Here is a 17688-nt window from a genome sequence, read left to right as displayed (position 1 = left end):
ATTCAATAATTTTCTTTTCAATTTAAAGTTTAAAATATTTCGGAGAAATTAATGAAAAAATAACAATATCACTACTTTGTAAGTTTTCAATACTTTCCATATCCGTGCAAGTTCTATCAGAACTTATAGAAATTTCTGAACTTTCGGTACATTCTTTCCTTCACTACTTTCTATTTTAACTACTTCTTCAGTACTTTCTACATCTTCAGTACCTCTGCCCCTTAAGTATTTTCTTGTACCTTCAGTACTTTTTGTACCTTTAGTACTTTCTGTATCTTTAGTACTTCAGTACTTTCTAAACTTTCAGAAAAATACCATTGGTACTTTCTCTACCTTCTGTATTTCCTGTACCCAGTGTACTAACCTGACTGATATGTCCATAATTAGTGAATGTGGTGACATTGAATCCAGGTCATTCTTTCCTTCTTCATCCTGATACAGATACAGATACAGATACAGATGCAGATGCAGATTCAGATTCAGATTCAGATACAGATTCAGATACAATTTCAGATACAGATACAGATACAGATTCAGATACAGATTCAGATTCAGATTCAGATTCAGACAAAAGACTCAGACAAAGACAGAGACAAAGACACAGACAAAGACACAGACACACTTGCAGACGCAGAGTAGAAACAGACACAGAAAAAGACCCAGACACAGACATGGACACAGACACAGATATAGATACAATCACAGATACAGATACATCACAGACGCAGATGCAGACGCAGACACAGTCACAGGCACTATACAGACACAGATACAGATTCAGATTCAACTACTAATACAGACACAGACGTATAGAAACAAATACAGACACAGACGTCAGACACAGACACAGACACAGATAGATTTAGATTCAGATACAGACACAAACACAAATACAGCTACAGCTACAACTATAGCTTCTAACCTGTTTTGTATCCTTGTTTACTAAAATCCCTAGTTCTAGAAGTGTAGTTACTAAACTAAGTATTTTCTCTAGAACTCTACTACTGCTGAACTTCTCCTTGCAAATGATACTGTGCAGGCCCTGAAATTTAATTTTTTAAAGTATATAAGTGGAAACAAACAAACTGTGGAATAAGAAGACGATTGTTAAACTCAAATTTAGTTCTATGAAGATGCATTAGTTCAATTGTGCAGTGTACACATGGACCCATTTTACTTGATTACTTGATTTTCAAATTTAAAGCTTCTGGTAAACTATTTTCTTTATGAGAGCATAAATATTTTAATGTCGTCTTCATATTTCACAGTTTTACCTATTCCACTGTATATTTCAAATATATATCGCACTGTATATTTCATCTATATATCGCTAAAATTAAGGGGTTTTTCATTTAATTTTCTTAACAGTTTGAGATTTATTTAAAACATAATAGATAAAAGATCAGAGGTCGAATTTTATTAATTGCAGGAAGTGTTGAATTAGGTATGGCTAATTCAACTATTTCTCTAGTACTGGACGTCATATGAACCAATCTTACTTAATCTTTGCCTACGCGTCGATTTTTATAAATCCCACCTTTGGTCAACTTTCTATGGTATTTAAATGTAATTTTTAACAAAAATTTACCATAACTGGAGTCCAGAGTATGATAATTGAACTCTAATTAAAATCTCCTGTATTGGAGCATTCCTGGAGCAGAATCTTGAGATCCATACTTCGAGTTTCAGTAATAAAAATATCTCCTGTACTGGAGTAGTATACCTGGAGCAGAACCCTGAGATCCATACTTCCGGTTTCAGTAATATAAAAGAGAGATCCTGCAGTATCTCCAGACCCTAATTACAACTTTTAAATTCCTTTCCTTAGGACATGAATTTCTTTTTGCCAGAAACTCTGATTTTCTAATACCCATATCCTTGCAATCCTATGTCAAAACCCTTTGATATTCCAAACTATGAAGTTTGTTAGGTAAAATAGTTTAAGTTGAAATAGCAAAGGTTTACACTATCGGGTTGCAAAGATCAAGGGATATTGGAACAATTTATTTCGTGACAAAAACTTAGTTTACTTGGCTTAGTTGAATAAAAGAATAATACATATAATCCTTAAACTCGGATTGGTAAGCTTAAAATTTCAAAAAGTGAAATTGTGCACTGTACTTCCCTTACATTTCTATTTAGCCTGAACCCTCCCCCCTTTTCCTTGCTTTCCTTGCTTTCCTTGCTTTCCTTGCTTTCCTTGCTTTCCTTGCTTTCCTTGCTTTCCTTGCTTTCCTTGCTTTCCTTTCTTTCCTTTCTTTCCTTTCTTTCCTTTCTTTCCTTGCTTTCCTTTCTTTCCTTTCTTTCCTTTCTTTCCTTTCCTTCCTTTCTTTCCTTCCTTTCCTCCCTTTCCTTCCTTTCCTTCTTTTTCTTTTTTCCCCTCCTTTTCTTCCTTTTCTTTCCTTTTCTTTCCTTCCTTTCTTTTCTCCTTTCCTTTCGTTCCTTTTTTCTTTCCTTCCCTTTCCTTCCCTTTATTATTCTGCTTTTTTTTAGTTTGTATTTTAAGTTGTATTCTCTGTTTGCCTATCTTTTTATGTCCATTGTCCGAACAATTATGAACCCCTTATCCGATTTGCCTTAAATTTGATTTTTAGAACTCGATAGGTTGGTTTGCAAATTCTAAATTGAGCGGGTCGACTTTTATGGGGAAAGTTCAGTTTCCAGGTGTTGCTGGATTCCCAAGCTAGTTAATAACAAAACAATAACTTGGTTAATTGTCTCATCTCATCTTTAGGACTTTCTTTCCTTTTTTTTTGAGAGTTTTATTCAAAGTTATGTGTAATGTAAAACTTATCTTTTTAGATAATCTATCCAAGTATGTATAATTGTTTTACCTGAAGAGTGGAACTGAGGCTGGTTTATGCTCCGGGGTATTAGAAGCACTGGCTCCTGTCACTGTGATCTGTGGATTTTCACCACGTTTCATTCCACAGAACCTTAAATAGTTCATTTATTTAAAATGCTTAAATATCTTAAATTTCTCTGAACAAAAAGACAAACAAAACCAAAAGTGTTCATTTTCAAGAAATTGTTTGCGTAGAAAGAATTACTTATTCAATCATATTTTTCTGTAATCAGATCTGGAATAAATAAGATTCATCTCTAATAATGAATTAATTTTATCAGATGTTTCTGTAAACAGATCTGGAAAAAATAAGATCCATCTCTAATAATTAAAAAAAATAATTTGTCAAAACAGAATCAATATTATAAGGTTTACATATTTGGTTTGGTTGCCTTGTGTTTAGAATAATTTAGTTTCTAAAGATAAAAGAGTTTGAGCTATGATATAAATATAAGCAAATATCCACGTTTACATCAAGGCAGGGGGAAATCTTTAAAACACTTTTTAACAGTAATTTTAAAGGGTGAAGGGTTCCTTAAAGAGACTGTCCTTTGATTTTCAAGGAACCCTTCAATTAAAAGGGGTTTGTCCAACTCACAGCGGTACCTTTAAACGTATCTCTGATCCATAATGTGGCAGATATCTTCGTTTTTCTAGCTTTAAACGCGCTTAATTTGTTCAATTTCTGTAGTATATATCTTTAAGCCTCTGTTGCAAGCTTTAAATAAATCACAATTAAACAAATCGTTTTCAAAAGAGCTTTAAGGGGTATCGTTATCAATAAATGGAGGGTCCATTGATATTACATCTAAAGTACCTTCCAAGGCAAATCCATGCAATTGGAATTTTTTTCATGAATATTTTGAATTAACCGAAGTATAAACTAAAATGTACGATTAATTACGATATAAAGCTTTGTCAAGATATTTTTTTTAATTTAGAACTCTGGTATGTTTCGGTTTTCTGCAACATATCTCCATTTAAATATAATCCATGGAGTAACTTGAAAATAATCACATTTTTTAACATGCAATTGTCTGCTTTTACTGAGCTGAAACTTTAGAATGAGATATCCTTAATCCCAAATACTTAATCTGAGTATCCAATGGACACACTTTTGATTTATTTTTTAAATCGTTTTTATAGTTTTTAAAAACTTGTTTCGCAAAACTTCATTAAATTTCCCAAATCAACCAAAAAAAACTTAAAGAAATTGTTTGCGTTCCGCTCAAACAGGTATTAATTGTGGGAGAAAAAATTCATAATAGTTTTTTAATGCATAATTCTGTAGTTAAAAAAATTTTAAAATTTCCTTTATAAGTTTAAATAAAAGATTTAAAAAAAATATTCATACCATATTCATCATACCAACACTAAAATAAAGCAGCTGGATGAAAAGAGACATGATGCAATGTATCGAGAATAAATAATTAAATAGTTTGAATCATAAAATACATTTATCTTGAAATACGTTCTGCGGGTCCCTAAAAAGAACATTCCATAAAAGAGTTACACGAGGCTTAAAATACCTCTTCATAACTAAAATCCATTTAAAATACAAAAACATGCATGCAACATCTATATTCTAACAGAAAAATGTATTAAGTTATAATGATAAATATTGTAAATATTAATATTTGTCAAATATTGTTTTGACATGTAAATAAGCAACACTCTCAAACAGCAGGCAAGATTCTAAATCTCGTTTGGAAAAAAAAATTAAATATATAAATAATAATTTTATGAAAAGCATAAACCTGAAATTTAAATTTAAATTTTTAAATAAATGTATTTCCAACGCAATTGCGAGCCAATTAATTCCGCGCCATTCCAAGCAATTCCTTGCAATCGCGCACAACGGAATTCCGATTGGAAACCCTAATATACACTGTACAAATTCCATAAGTAAATAAAACCAGTTGTTCAGTCTAGGTTTTATCATGTTCAAGAAAATAACACACATTCTAAGAAAATTTGACCATGCACATTGCACACTGCACACAAAATATGAAGTTAGATTTGAAAACTTGATCAAAAATTTTAGTTTGCGAATTTTATGTTAATTTCAAAATCGGACAAGCAGAATCCCTTCTTGTGGTTTTACAGGAACTGTATGCGTAATTTCTAGTCACCCTCAATGTAAAGATAGCAATGCCTTATCTGATAATAATAGTGTGGAAGATAACGTCGTTTTTCTGACTCGAAAATTCGATCATTTTTCCAGGCTTTCTTTAAATTAAGAAATCCGCAAGTTACTTTTGAAAGAATCCACAAATCAAAATAAACGGTTTTCATAACCAAAAAAATGCATACTTGATCAAACATAGCTTTAAAGGGTACCCTTGTAAATCAGACATTGCCATCTTTACATGAAAGGTCACTGGAAATTACACTTCAGCAGAGTTTTATTTAATTTTTCTTTCAGATGGTCTAGCTTGCCTGAATTTGTTTATTGTTTTCCTTTAGTTTAAAGGGACTGTTGCAGTAGATTCAATTGACCAGCTCTAAGCGTGGATCTGTGGCATGTCTAATTGAAAAAGTACCCCTTAAATCTGAAGATTTAAAGGGTACCGTTGTGAATCGGACATGTCAATCATAAATGAGGGGTCACTTAAAATTACGTTGACAGTACCTTTAGATAAATAAAGATTTATCATGCTGAGTTGACATCTCTAGGTGTATTCTAACACTTGATCTAATGAATACACTTACTTACCTACTATCTAATAGTTCATCTATCAGACAGCTGGATATATAATTTATATTCAAAACGGGAAAATAACTAGGGTTTCTTTCTTGGCTTATTTAACTTACGCGCACTTGGAGGGAGGCGTTGCAGAGGCGCCATGATCCCCGCAAAAATGACCTCCGAACCTCAGGATTTGCAGAATTACCTCCAGGCCCAGCAAATATAAAAATTGAATATTATATATGTCTGTAGATATATAAATAATATATATATGTATATAGAAAATATATGTTTCAGTAAGGGAAAAAGAATTGAAAGGATATAATTGAATAAACCTGTTTTCTGAGACGTGTATTGTCACTATGGATTAGATCTGGACTTGAAGGTGTTTATACAAATAAAAAATTGGAAAATAATTCCATAAAAGAGGATCCATCAGAATAAAAAGACATATCTTCAACACATCAGAAATATAGAATAATGTAAAAAAAAAATTTCTTTTAGATGTTAGCAATTTAGAATGTCAAAAAGTCCAGGGGAAAAAATAAACAATTTCTTTATATATTAAAAGGTCAAAAAGTCCAAAATAAAAAGATATTTTTAAGGACATTTGAGTGTCAAAAACGCAAGAATAAAAAAATATATTTTTTGAAGATCATTAGAATGTCACAAATTTCAGAATAAAAAGACATTTTTAATATAAAGAAATAGAAAATAAGAAAAAAATAGCGTGTCTTAAACTCAAGAGTAAAAAAATAGTGTGTCTTAAACTCAAGAGTAAAAAAAAATAGTGTGTCTTAAACTCAAGAGTAAAAAAAAATAGTGTGTCTTAAACTCAAGAGTAAAAAAATTCTTTGCATCATCGAATTAGGATACACAGACATTTTTAAAGGTATTATAATGCCAAAAACTCTAGATTAAAAAGAAGTTTCTTTAAGATTTTAAGATGTAATCTTGCCTTTAACCCTTGTTGGAGCAAAAATGATAAAAATGCATCTCATAGAACTAATGATATATTTATGTACTTTCCCAAAAAGTTCAAATTTTAGCAAAACCTTAAGAGAAAACAAAATTGGGGAAAATGGATAAATGTTAAAAAAGAAACATTCAAAAAAGTTTGTTTGTAAAACACTAATTTAAACAGGATGTCCTGTAAAAAAACAGGAAAAATTGGTCCAAAGATTAGACAAACACTAATTTAAACAGGATGTCCTGTAAAAAAACAGGAAAAATTGGTCCAAAGATTAGTAAAACACTAATTTAAACAGGATGTCCTGTAAAAAAAAACAGGAAAAATTGGTCCAAAGATTAGTAAAACACTAACTTAAACAGGATGTCCTGTAAAAAAAACAGGAAAAATGGGTCCATTTAAATTCAGTTATTTTTTATATCTTCTATATATAATATATAGTTGTAATATATGTTTGTTTATTTGTCTGTCAGATCATAATTAAGGAACCCCTGGACCCATTTGTCTCAAATTTTGATTAGTGAACTTGGGAGAACCACGGGAATGTTATCAGCTTGAATTCTACGTTATATGGAAAAATAGCTAAAATCTTAATTTACGACAGAGTGCGAGTAAACGGTGGCGGGAGTAACTCTTAGTAGCGTGAGCAACGCTCTCCTGCTAGAACGATTGTATATTACATTTTATTAAAATTTGCTACCATATGCCACAACGCACTTTTAGCGTTTAACCACACACATTTTGCAGTAAATTATGACCGTTTTCTATGAGATTATAACTGTAAGCTTATTTTGAATACGATTTTGCAGATTCAATTACTCTTATCCAATTAAATTACTCAAGTTGGAAAATTCAGGACCCTCCACTAATTATCACTTTGAGTAAATTATGCCAAAATTATTCATCACTAAATTACAATTTTTACGTTCAAAATAAAAATGTTCTTTAAAAACTCAATTTTAAATTAGTCTTACAGGACCCAAAAACCAGAAATTATTTTCTATTTTATTTATATTTTACCCTATCAACAAATCTTGTTTTGTTACGTAAGTGCGTAAATGCTGACATTGCTATGAATTCCGGCAATTGTCTCATAAAACTTTAAGAAAAAATAAAACAACAAAATTTACCCCACTAATGGCCGGAGTTAGTCCACAAAAAAGCCCGGTCTTGTTTTTCTCTGTATCCAAATTCTTGTCACTTTTAGACAAAATCTTGGACTCAACAAAGCTCTTGAAACAGCTGAGTTTACTTTGGTCGATCTTGATGGATGTATTCACAGCACTGAACTGGTAAACTGAGTCCAACCTAAAAAAGAAAAATATTGGTGGACTCATTTTTTTACCTAAAGAATTGGTTACTTTGCACACTTGTATGCCGAGTCCATTAGCCCCTGATCCAATCAGGGTTCAGCCATGTGATTGTTGTCTATTCTGAACCAATAATATGGCGGTAACATCTATCTTTCTATCTATCTCATTATCCAATTAGAAATATGAATCCTTTACTCGGCGCTAACAGTAAATGGGAATATTTACTTCTACTGAGACTACAGTGTTTGGAATTGTAATGTTTATTATATATTTAAGATCTTCATTGCATTCATTTATTTCTTTTATTTTTGCTAGACAATGATTTTTCAAATAGAAAATAAAGCTGTTTTTTTCGTAAAAAATAATCACAATAAACTTTATTTCAAATAGAAATAGTGAAGTTTACCTCCCAAACATTTTGTTTGTATTATCAAATTTTTAAAAGAACTTCTAAATTAAAAACATTTTGTTATTATGAAAAGCACATTAGGAATATATGACACATGTTTATATTGTAAGTAATTTGGACTAAAATGTGTCAAATTTTGCAATGAACAAAATGTTTTTCTACAATGTAATACGGAGTTGAATCTTTGCCACATACTCAAATTTTCTATTCCCTGTATCTTTGCAACCTGATGGTGTAATATTTCAAACTTATATTATTTGATCTAATTCATAAGGTCTACGACATAGGGTTAATTGCAAAGATATAGGAATTCGAACACCAGAGTTTGTGGCAAAGACTGAATTCCTTTGTTTTATGAAATTGAAAAAAATGTTAACCTTTCTGTAGATTTAGATTCAAGTGTTGACTCGGTAATTTTTTCCATCTTTTCCATTTTATTCTCACTTGACTCGTGAACTGTTACCTAGAAAATAGAAATGTTGTATCAAAGGTCAACACTTTTAAATGGTAATTTGCAAACTCAAAGATTAAGCAGATATCTGCTGCAGTTCTGCGGGTTAAATTATTGCCCTGTAAAGCTAAAGATGTATACAGTGGTAACCGGAAAACTATAAAAGAGGAAGACGACATTCAAGAAACACTACAGTGCATATTATGTTTTTGCAAAGCAAATAGCTTTACTCGTAAGTTATAAAATCACTTATCACAACAGACTAAGCTAGTGGGAAATGTCAAATAGGCCTATCATTGGCCGGGTACTGTAAAAAGTCTGGCCGCGCCATCAAAGTTGAAACCTAGCTGGCATAGGATAGAATCAGGTCGGTACTTGCCGCGCGTCACTAAAGCCGCTACAAGGGGTTAGGACGGGTTGAATTTAAACTGACCCTAGTTCACCGTGTTATAGAGTGAAATTGGTCTGTTTACACTGCAGAATTGCTGTGTCTCATGTTCATTGAAAGTCTAAAATTCGACTTTCCATTCCAGAGTTTTCTGTTCATCACTGTACAATGTACACTGTAAACTGTACAGTATACACTGTAAACTGTACAGTGTACACTGTAAACTGTACAGTGTACACTGTAAACTGTACAATTTACACTGTAAACTGTACAATGTACACTGTAAACTGTACAATGTACACTGTAAACTGTACAGTGTACATTAAGGAATCAAGTACTTCTCTTAAAATTAAAAATTGTCAAATATTTCTGACATTAAAGCACCTAAACACCATACTAAAGGATTTGGGTCTTTACCTCAAACTTTAATTCCTATAGCTTTGTAACCTGATTGAAGTATTCAAGGCCTACGACATTAGGTCCCAAAGATATAAGGATTCGAAAATCAGAGTTTGTGGCAAAGACTCTCCTTTGCATATTTTGAAAAAAATATGCAAGTAAGAATTATTAGAATTATTTGAACTATTTGAACTATTTGAATTATTACAATTATTACAATTATTACAATTATTACAATTATTACAATTATTACAATTATTACAATTATTACAATTATTACAATTATTACAATTATTACAATTATTACAATTATTACAATTATTACAATTATTACAATTATTACAATTATTACAATTATTACAATTATTACAATTATTACAATTATTACAATTATTACAATTATTACAATTATTACAATTATTACAATTATTACAATTATTACAATTATTACAATTATTACAATTATTACAATTATTACAATTATTACAATTATTACAATTATTACAATTATTACAATTATTACAATTATTACAATTATTACAATTATTACAATTATTACAATTATTACAATTATTACAATTATTACAATTATTACAATTATTACAATTATTACAATTATTACAATTATTACAATTATTACAATTATTACAATTATTACAATTATTACAATTATTACAATTATTACAATTATTACAATTATTACAATTATTACAATTATTACAATTATTACAATTATTACAATTATTACAATTATTACAATTNTAGAGTACAAACATTTCTTAAATTATTTTATTTTATTAAGTTCAATTTTAATTTTAACCCCGTTTTGGTTTGACCAAAAATTCAGAATTAAAAACTTTCATAGATAAAGGAGGGAATTATCTGAATTAAAGAATACTATTTCAAATAACTATTTTACATAAAGGTAAACATCAAATTCAAATTGTCCTAAAATGTCTAGCTAATTCAATTATTTCATTTATTTTAAAATGAGCAAAACGAAAATAAATATTTAAACAAGAATGTAAAAATGCCCTACTCCAATGAATCCTTTTGGACCCGTATCAATCCAAGTACAACTCAATCCTTCTCTAAGGTCTACTAGGCATAAGAACTTATCAGTTCAATAACACTTTACTATCAATGTCAATCCGGACACAACTTTATCTGTGCCAATACTTTACTATCAATGTCAATCCGGACACAACTTTATCTGTGCCAATACTTTACTATCAATGTCAATNCGTGGTAGCTGTCTAAAATTTACTTTAGCTTGACGTGGTAGCTGTCTAAAATTTACTTTAGCTTGACGTGGTAGCTGTCTAAAATTTACTTTAGCTTGACGTGGTAGCTGTCTAAAATTTACTTTAGCTTGACGTGGTAGCTGTCTAAAATTTACTTTAGCTTGACGTGGTAGCTGTCTAAAATTTACTTTAGCTTGACGTGGTAGCTGTCTAAAATTTACTTTAGCTTGACGTGGTAGCTGTCTAAAATTTACTTTAGCTTGACGTGGTAGCTGTCTAAAATTTACTTTAGCTTGACGTGGTAGCTGTCTAAAATTTACTTTAGCTTGACGTGGTAGCTGTCTAAAATTTACTTTAGCTTGACGTGGTAGCTGTCTAAAATTTACTTTAGCTTGACGTGGTAGCTGTCTAAAATTTACTTTAGCTTGACGTGGTAGCTGTCTAAAATTTACTTTAGCTTGACGTGGTAGCTGTCTAAAATTTACTTTAGCTTGACGTGGTAGCTGTCTAAAATTTACTTTAGCTTGACGTGGTAGCTGTCTAAAATTTACTTTAGCTTGACGTGGTAGCTGTCTAAAATTTACTTTAGCTTGACGTGGTAGCTGTCTAAAATTTACTTTAGCTTGACGTGGTAGCTGTCTAAAATTTACTTTAGCTTGACGTGGTAGCTGTCTAAAATTTACTTTAGCTTGACGTGGTAGCTGTCTAAAATTTACTTTAGCTTGACGTGGTAGCTGTCTAAAATTTACTTTAGCTTGACGTGGTAGCTGTCTAAAATTTACTTTAGCTTGACGTGGTAGCTGTCTAAAATTTACTTTAGCTTGACGTGGTAGCTGTCTAAAATTTACTTTAGCTTGACGTGGTAGCTGTCTAAAATTTACTTTAGCTTGACGTGGTAGCTGTCTAAAATTTACTTTAGCTTGACGTGGTAGCTGTCTAAAATTTACTTTAGCTTGACGTGGTAGCTGTCTAAAATTTACTTTAGCTTGACGTGGTAGCTGTCAAAAATTTACTTTAGCTTGACGTGGTAGCTGTCTAAAATTTACTTTAGCTTGACGTGGTAGCTGTCTAAAATTTACTTTAGCTTGACGTGGTAGCTGTCTAAAACGGTCAAAAGTAGGTATAGGCCTACACTTAACTCCCAACTTTAAAAAGAAAAATTAGAGTGAAAGGGGCCGGGGAGGTATTAAATATAGTAAATGTATAAACTGAAAACTAAGAAAATAGGCAGAGCTTGTAACTTTTGGATTTCATATTTGTTTAATTAAGATTTAAGGAACAGTAAGAAAATATTTTCAGTTCCTTTTGGAAAAAAAACTGCATTTTTTAAGCAAATTACATGTCAGATATAATAATAGTAGAATTTTTCCTTCAACAGAGATTAGAAATCAATGTTTTTATAATTTTTTTTGCCTCGAAACCATAAACTACTGCCAATACCTTACCATTCAAACTTAAAATAGAGTGCCAACAAAATTCAGTTGGGCCAAAGGATTTAGAATTCGGATGTTTTTAAGAAATAAATAAATAAATAGGTTGAAATAGATAAGTTGATAGATAGAAAGTCAGTTTTTAAGATACAAAGAAACTTTAAAAGAGAGGCATAATAGACTCCCGATACCCAATTTATTTTGGAAAATTTTCGTCTTTTTTTCTAGCTTGAAAATGGTTTAACTATGCGAATTCTTCCATTGTTTCGGCAGTAGAAAACATAATATAATGCAGAGAAACCACATTAGAAAAAATAGATTTTTAAAAATATGAACGATGGATGTAAACTGTTGTGAAAAGTGGAGGAATACTTGAATCTACGCATTCAGTCCCTTTAAGATTGTCTCTTTAAATTCCTCTATGTTTATTGTGTATTGTGACACCCTATATATTTCTACAAGGCCTGGTTATTAAAGGAGCTAAGGCTGTGAGCAGACTCCACAAGTTTAATACAAGTTTTCTCATGAATATTTCAAACTCTCAAAAACAACATCAACACCAATATTATCAATAGAACTCTTATAAATATCATAAGAGGACATTTTTGTTAAAATTAATGAGTTTTTTATATTTTTTAAAGGGAAATTGTTAATGTTTCCAAAAATTCTAAAATCACAGTATGATATTTTTCTGTAGTTTTAATTTGTCAAAAAGACATTAGTTTGAAATTTTACAAACTAAAAAAAACGAAATTTTAAAAATCAAAAGACTTCAAATAAACTTACCTTTTATCTAAGTATGAAGTTGCCCAGAAAACCCCATCTTCGTTCCACTGTGAGATGAAGAGACAGCGCAGGACCGCTATATCAAAGTGTGTCGCTAGTGAGGAACTTGCACGTGGCGTGGAGGGAACAGCTGTTGTTATACCACTAAAACAAAATGGCGGTTATGTATCTAGAGATTACATCATTAGGAACAATATAAAACTCTTCCGGTAAAAAAGATGAGAAATAATAATTGCATAGCTTCATGCATTCGTTTTAACTTTAAGTAAAAAATATACGGTACTGGTGAATGTTGTTCATCATTTGTTGAAAAACTAAACTGGGTCAAACGGAAAAGTGCAACTTAAATTTTGTAGAATTCTAATCGGACTTCTCAATGACTCCAGAACTAATAGGAGGAAATAAACCCAATAAGGTTTCTGTTCCACTAATTCTTTTACTTATAAATTTACACCCCAATTATACTCTAACTATAAAAGTGTAAAACGTTGTTAAAGACCCACATTTAAAAACATAATTTTCTATTTTTTATTTTCTCTATCTCCTAATATGTGTTTAAAATATTGAACGATTAATTCTAAAATCTGTTTTACACCTTCGCCATCTCTATTACCCGAGTTAATATCATGTCAGGTTTAATTAACAAAGTTTCCTATCTTTGATCCTTTAAAACCTTGTTCAACAAATTAAAACGAGAAAACTAAACAGAGAATTTTATTTTTAAATTTAGAGGATTTTCAACAAATCTGCCAGGGATTTTTGAATCTAATTTTCAATTAAAAATAATATAGAACTAATTTCAATTCCTACCTTTCATCAAATGAGAAGCCAAATTGAGATGTGGAATTTTCCTGAAATAAAAAATCTTGAAAAAAAATTTAATTATATTTTTGGTTTTCAGAACTGTTAGAAAAAAAAGTCAAATAAATAATTTTTCGGTCAAAAAAATGTTTTACAAACAGAAAAAGATGTGTTTAGTCGAGGACCTGATTTGATACTTTAACAGAAAAAGATGTGTTTAGTCGAGGACCTGATTTGATACTTTAACAGAAAAAGATGTGTTTAGTCGAGGACCTGATTTGATACTTTAACAGAAAAAGATGTGTTTAGTCGAGGACCTGATTTGATACTTTAACAGAAAAAGATGTGTTTAGTCGAGGACCTGATTTGATACTTTAACAGAAAAAGATGTGTTTAGTCGAGGACCTGATTTGATACTTTAACAGAAAAAGATGTGTTTAGTCGAGGACCTGATTTGATACTTTAACAGAAAAAGATGTGTTTAGTCGAGGACCTGATTTGATACTTTAACAGAAAAAGATGTGTTTAGTCGAGGACCTGATTTGATACTTTAACAGAAAAAGATGTGTTTAGTCGAGGACCTGATTTGATACTTTAACAGAAAAAGATGTGTTTAGTCGAGGACCTGATTTGATACTTTAACAGAAAAAGATGTGTTTAGTCGAGGACCTGATTTGATACTTTAACAGAAAAAGATGTGTTTAGTCGAGGACCTGATTTGATACTTTAACAGAAAAAGATGTGTTTAGTCGAGGACCTGATTTGATACTTTAACAGAAAAAGATGTGTTTAGTCGAGGACCTGATTTGATACTTTAACAGAAAAAGATGTGTTTAGTCGAGGACCTGATTTGATACTTTAACAGAAAAAGATGTGTTTAGTCGAGGACCTGATTTGATACTTTAACAGAAAAAGATGTGTTTAGTCGAGGACCTGATTTGATACTTTAACAGAAAAAGATGTGTTTAGTCGAGGACCTGATTTGATACTTTAACAGAAAAAGATGTGTTTAGTCGAGGACCTGATTTGATACTTTAACAGAAAAAGATGTGTTTAGTCGAGGACCTGATTTGATACTTTAACAGAAAAAGATGTGTTTAGTCGAGGACCTGATTTGATACTTTAACAGAAAAAGATGTGTTTAGTCGAGGACCTGATTTGATACTTTAACAGAAAAAGATGTGTTTAGTCGAGGACCTGATTTGATACTTTAACAGAAAAAGATGTGTTTAGNCTTGTATCACATGGTCTGTATTTGTACTGTACATGCTTGCCCCGGCTAGTTGAAATTCGGCCCGGTACATGAAATGAACTGGAATTTACCGTAGGGTGTCCCACATAATATTGGACTAAATAAAAATAAATGTTTATTATACATCATATATTGGATCGTTCATAGCTTTGAATTAGGATTTTAGTAGATAACAAAAAATCTTAAAAATGGTATTTGACAAATACAACAATTTGTATGCAGAAAAAAACTTTTAAAAAGAATATTTAACGTATTTTGGCTATAAAGCTCGGAGAAAATCCATATCTATCTGTCAAACACAGTGCATGATTTTCATGTTTGCACCAATCAATAAACACATATTTGAATATTTAACGTACTGTAAACAAATATTTGTTTTCCTCTGATATCTGACACCTTTGATCTAAGGAATCTTTAAAATAAATAGAAAGATATGCTTTTTATCTTACCGTATAATCTGTACTAGTCTTTTGTGAGTATATGTCTAGATATCTACCTATATCTGGATATCTACCTTTATCTGGATATCTACCAATATCTGGATATCTACCTCTATCTGGATATCTACCTACATCTGGATATCTACCTTTATCTGGATATCTACCTATATCTGGATATCTACCTTTATCTGGATATATACATATATCTGGATATCTACCTATATCTGGATATCTACCTATATCTGGATATCTACCTTTATCTGGATATCTACCTATATCTGCATATCCACCTTTGTCTGGATATCCACCTTTATCTGGATATCTACCTATATCTGGATATCTACCTGTATATGGATATCTACCTTATCTGGATATCTACCTATATCTGGATATCTACCTGTATCTGGATATCTACCTGTATCTGGATATCTACCTGTATCTGGATATCTACCTATATCTGGATATCTACCTTTATCTGGATATCTACCTATATTTGCATATCCACCTTTATCTGGATATCCACCTTTATCTGAATATCTACCTATATCTGGATATCTACCTTTATATGGATATCTACCTGTATCTGGATATCTACCTGTATCTGGATATCTACCTGTATCTGGATATCTACCTTATCTGGATATCTACCTTATCTGGATATCTACCTGTATCTGGATATCTACCTTTATCTGGATATCTACCTTATCTGGATATCTACCTGTATCTGGATTTCTACCTTTATCTGGATATCTACCTGTATCTGGATATCCACCTTTATCTGGATATCTACCTATATCTGGATATCTACCTGTATATGGATATCTACCCGTATCTGGATATGTACTGTATCTGAATATCTACCTGTATCTGGATATCTACTGTATCCGGATATCCACCTGTATCAGAATATCTACCTGCTATCTGTATCTGGATATCAACATATATTCGGATATCTACCTTTGTATTTGAATATCTACCTGTATCTGGATATCTACCTATATCCGGATATCTACCTGTATCTGATAACAAGGTATATCTTGATATCTACCTTTATCTGATAACAAGGTATATCTTGATATCTACCTGTAGCTGATAACAAGGTATATCTTGATATCTACCTGTATCTGAAAACAAGGTATATCTGGATATCTACCTGTATCTGAAAGCAAGGTATATCTGGGTATCTACCTGTATCTGAAAGCAAGGTATATCTGGATGTCTGAACTCCCAAAGTGCTTGCCAGACTCTCTTTCCGTTCTGTAATCTCAGATTCTGCTCGAAATCAGATTCTCGAATATTCCGACAGATTGGGGCCAGCAGATAAACAAACGTCTGAAAAATTGCTTAGTTACTGAACACTAACTATTGATATTTATGCCTTTACCTTTGCAGCCTCATGTAAACCTTTGATATTTCGAATTTCGACTTTTTAATGAAGCAGAATTCATAATTAGAAATGACCAAGGTCTGCGACATCAGGTTGCAAACATAAAGAAGTAAGTGGCGTGCCTTCAGTTTCTTTCGTCAAGAATTTAAAACAAAATAGATAAAGTTATTTTTGCTAACATTTTTGACCCCAAAATATATGAATAAAAGATAATATCTACACACTGAGAATGAGATCTAGACAACTCTGAAACTTAATCATCAAATTTTTAGACAGCATCAATTTTGAAGTGTTGCAACGCCTTGGCCTTTGGTTTTACCTCACCAACTCACAGATGCTTTTTTGTAGCCCTAGACATATACTTTTTTTAAATTGCAACGTGCTTTTTTCTGGCTTAAATTTAAAAGGAGTAATTGTCAAAATGCTGCTTAATTTTTGCATGAGAGCGTGCACATCTTGTTTTGCTGTGTACAAGCTTAATATTTCCTTATTTTTGTAACCTTGATTTGATTTATTATCTTAGGTTGATCAATTTACAATCATGGTAATCCGGGTCAGAAGAGAAAAAGAAATAATGAAGACATCAAAGCAGAAAAATATTCTGTTTTACAATGGAAAATATTTTCAAGTAGAGAAAAACATTGGGGCGGGGGGTGCAGGGGACTTTGATAGGGAAGGTGGGAAGGGGAGAGGGTAACTCCAATTTTGAAACCATCGCTGTCCATCTTTTCTGAAGTAAAAATAGAAATCTCTCTACAGTCATGGAAACCTCTCCTGTTTAGCGGAAACCTTTACTGTGTAATGGAAACCTCTCCTGTTTAGTGGAAACCTTTACTGTGTAATGGAAACCTCTACTGTGTAGTGGGAACCTTTACTGTGTAATG

At 31.5% G+C, this 17688-nt stretch overlaps 1 protein-coding gene and 1 long non-coding RNA gene across 2 annotated transcripts in view; both read right to left on the bottom strand.

Moving 5' to 3' along the window:
• The window catches only part of LOC111715338 (protein unc-80 homolog), a 31414-nt gene extending 29602 nt beyond the window's left edge, over positions 1-1812 (bottom strand). The window contains exons 1-3 of the mRNA XM_023490658.1: positions 1724-1812; positions 923-1042; positions 365-432 (exon numbers count right to left, since the gene is read on the bottom strand). Coding sequence (XP_023346426.1) covers positions 365-432; positions 923-1042; positions 1724-1747 — 212 coding nt within the window. The 5' untranslated portion in view covers positions 1748-1812. The remainder of the gene's footprint in view (positions 1-364; positions 433-922; positions 1043-1723) is intronic.
• An 11091-nt stretch (positions 1813-12903) lies between these two features.
• LOC111715339 (uncharacterized) lies at positions 12904-14952 on the bottom strand. Its single transcript, XR_002768210.1, has 3 exons — positions 14923-14952; positions 13735-13775; positions 12904-13068 (listed from the first exon to the last, which is right to left on the bottom strand). It is a non-coding gene; the product is annotated as an uncharacterized LOC111715339 (long non-coding RNA).
• Positions 14953-17688: the final 2736 nt, after the last annotated feature.

Source organism: Eurytemora carolleeae, unplaced genomic scaffold, assembly GCF_000591075.1.
Source record: "Eurytemora carolleeae unplaced genomic scaffold, Eaff_2.0 scaffold1762, whole genome shotgun sequence".
Classification (NCBI taxonomy): Eukaryota; Metazoa; Arthropoda; class Copepoda; order Calanoida; family Temoridae; genus Eurytemora; species Eurytemora carolleeae.
This window is presented reverse-complemented; position numbering and strand designations above follow the sequence as displayed.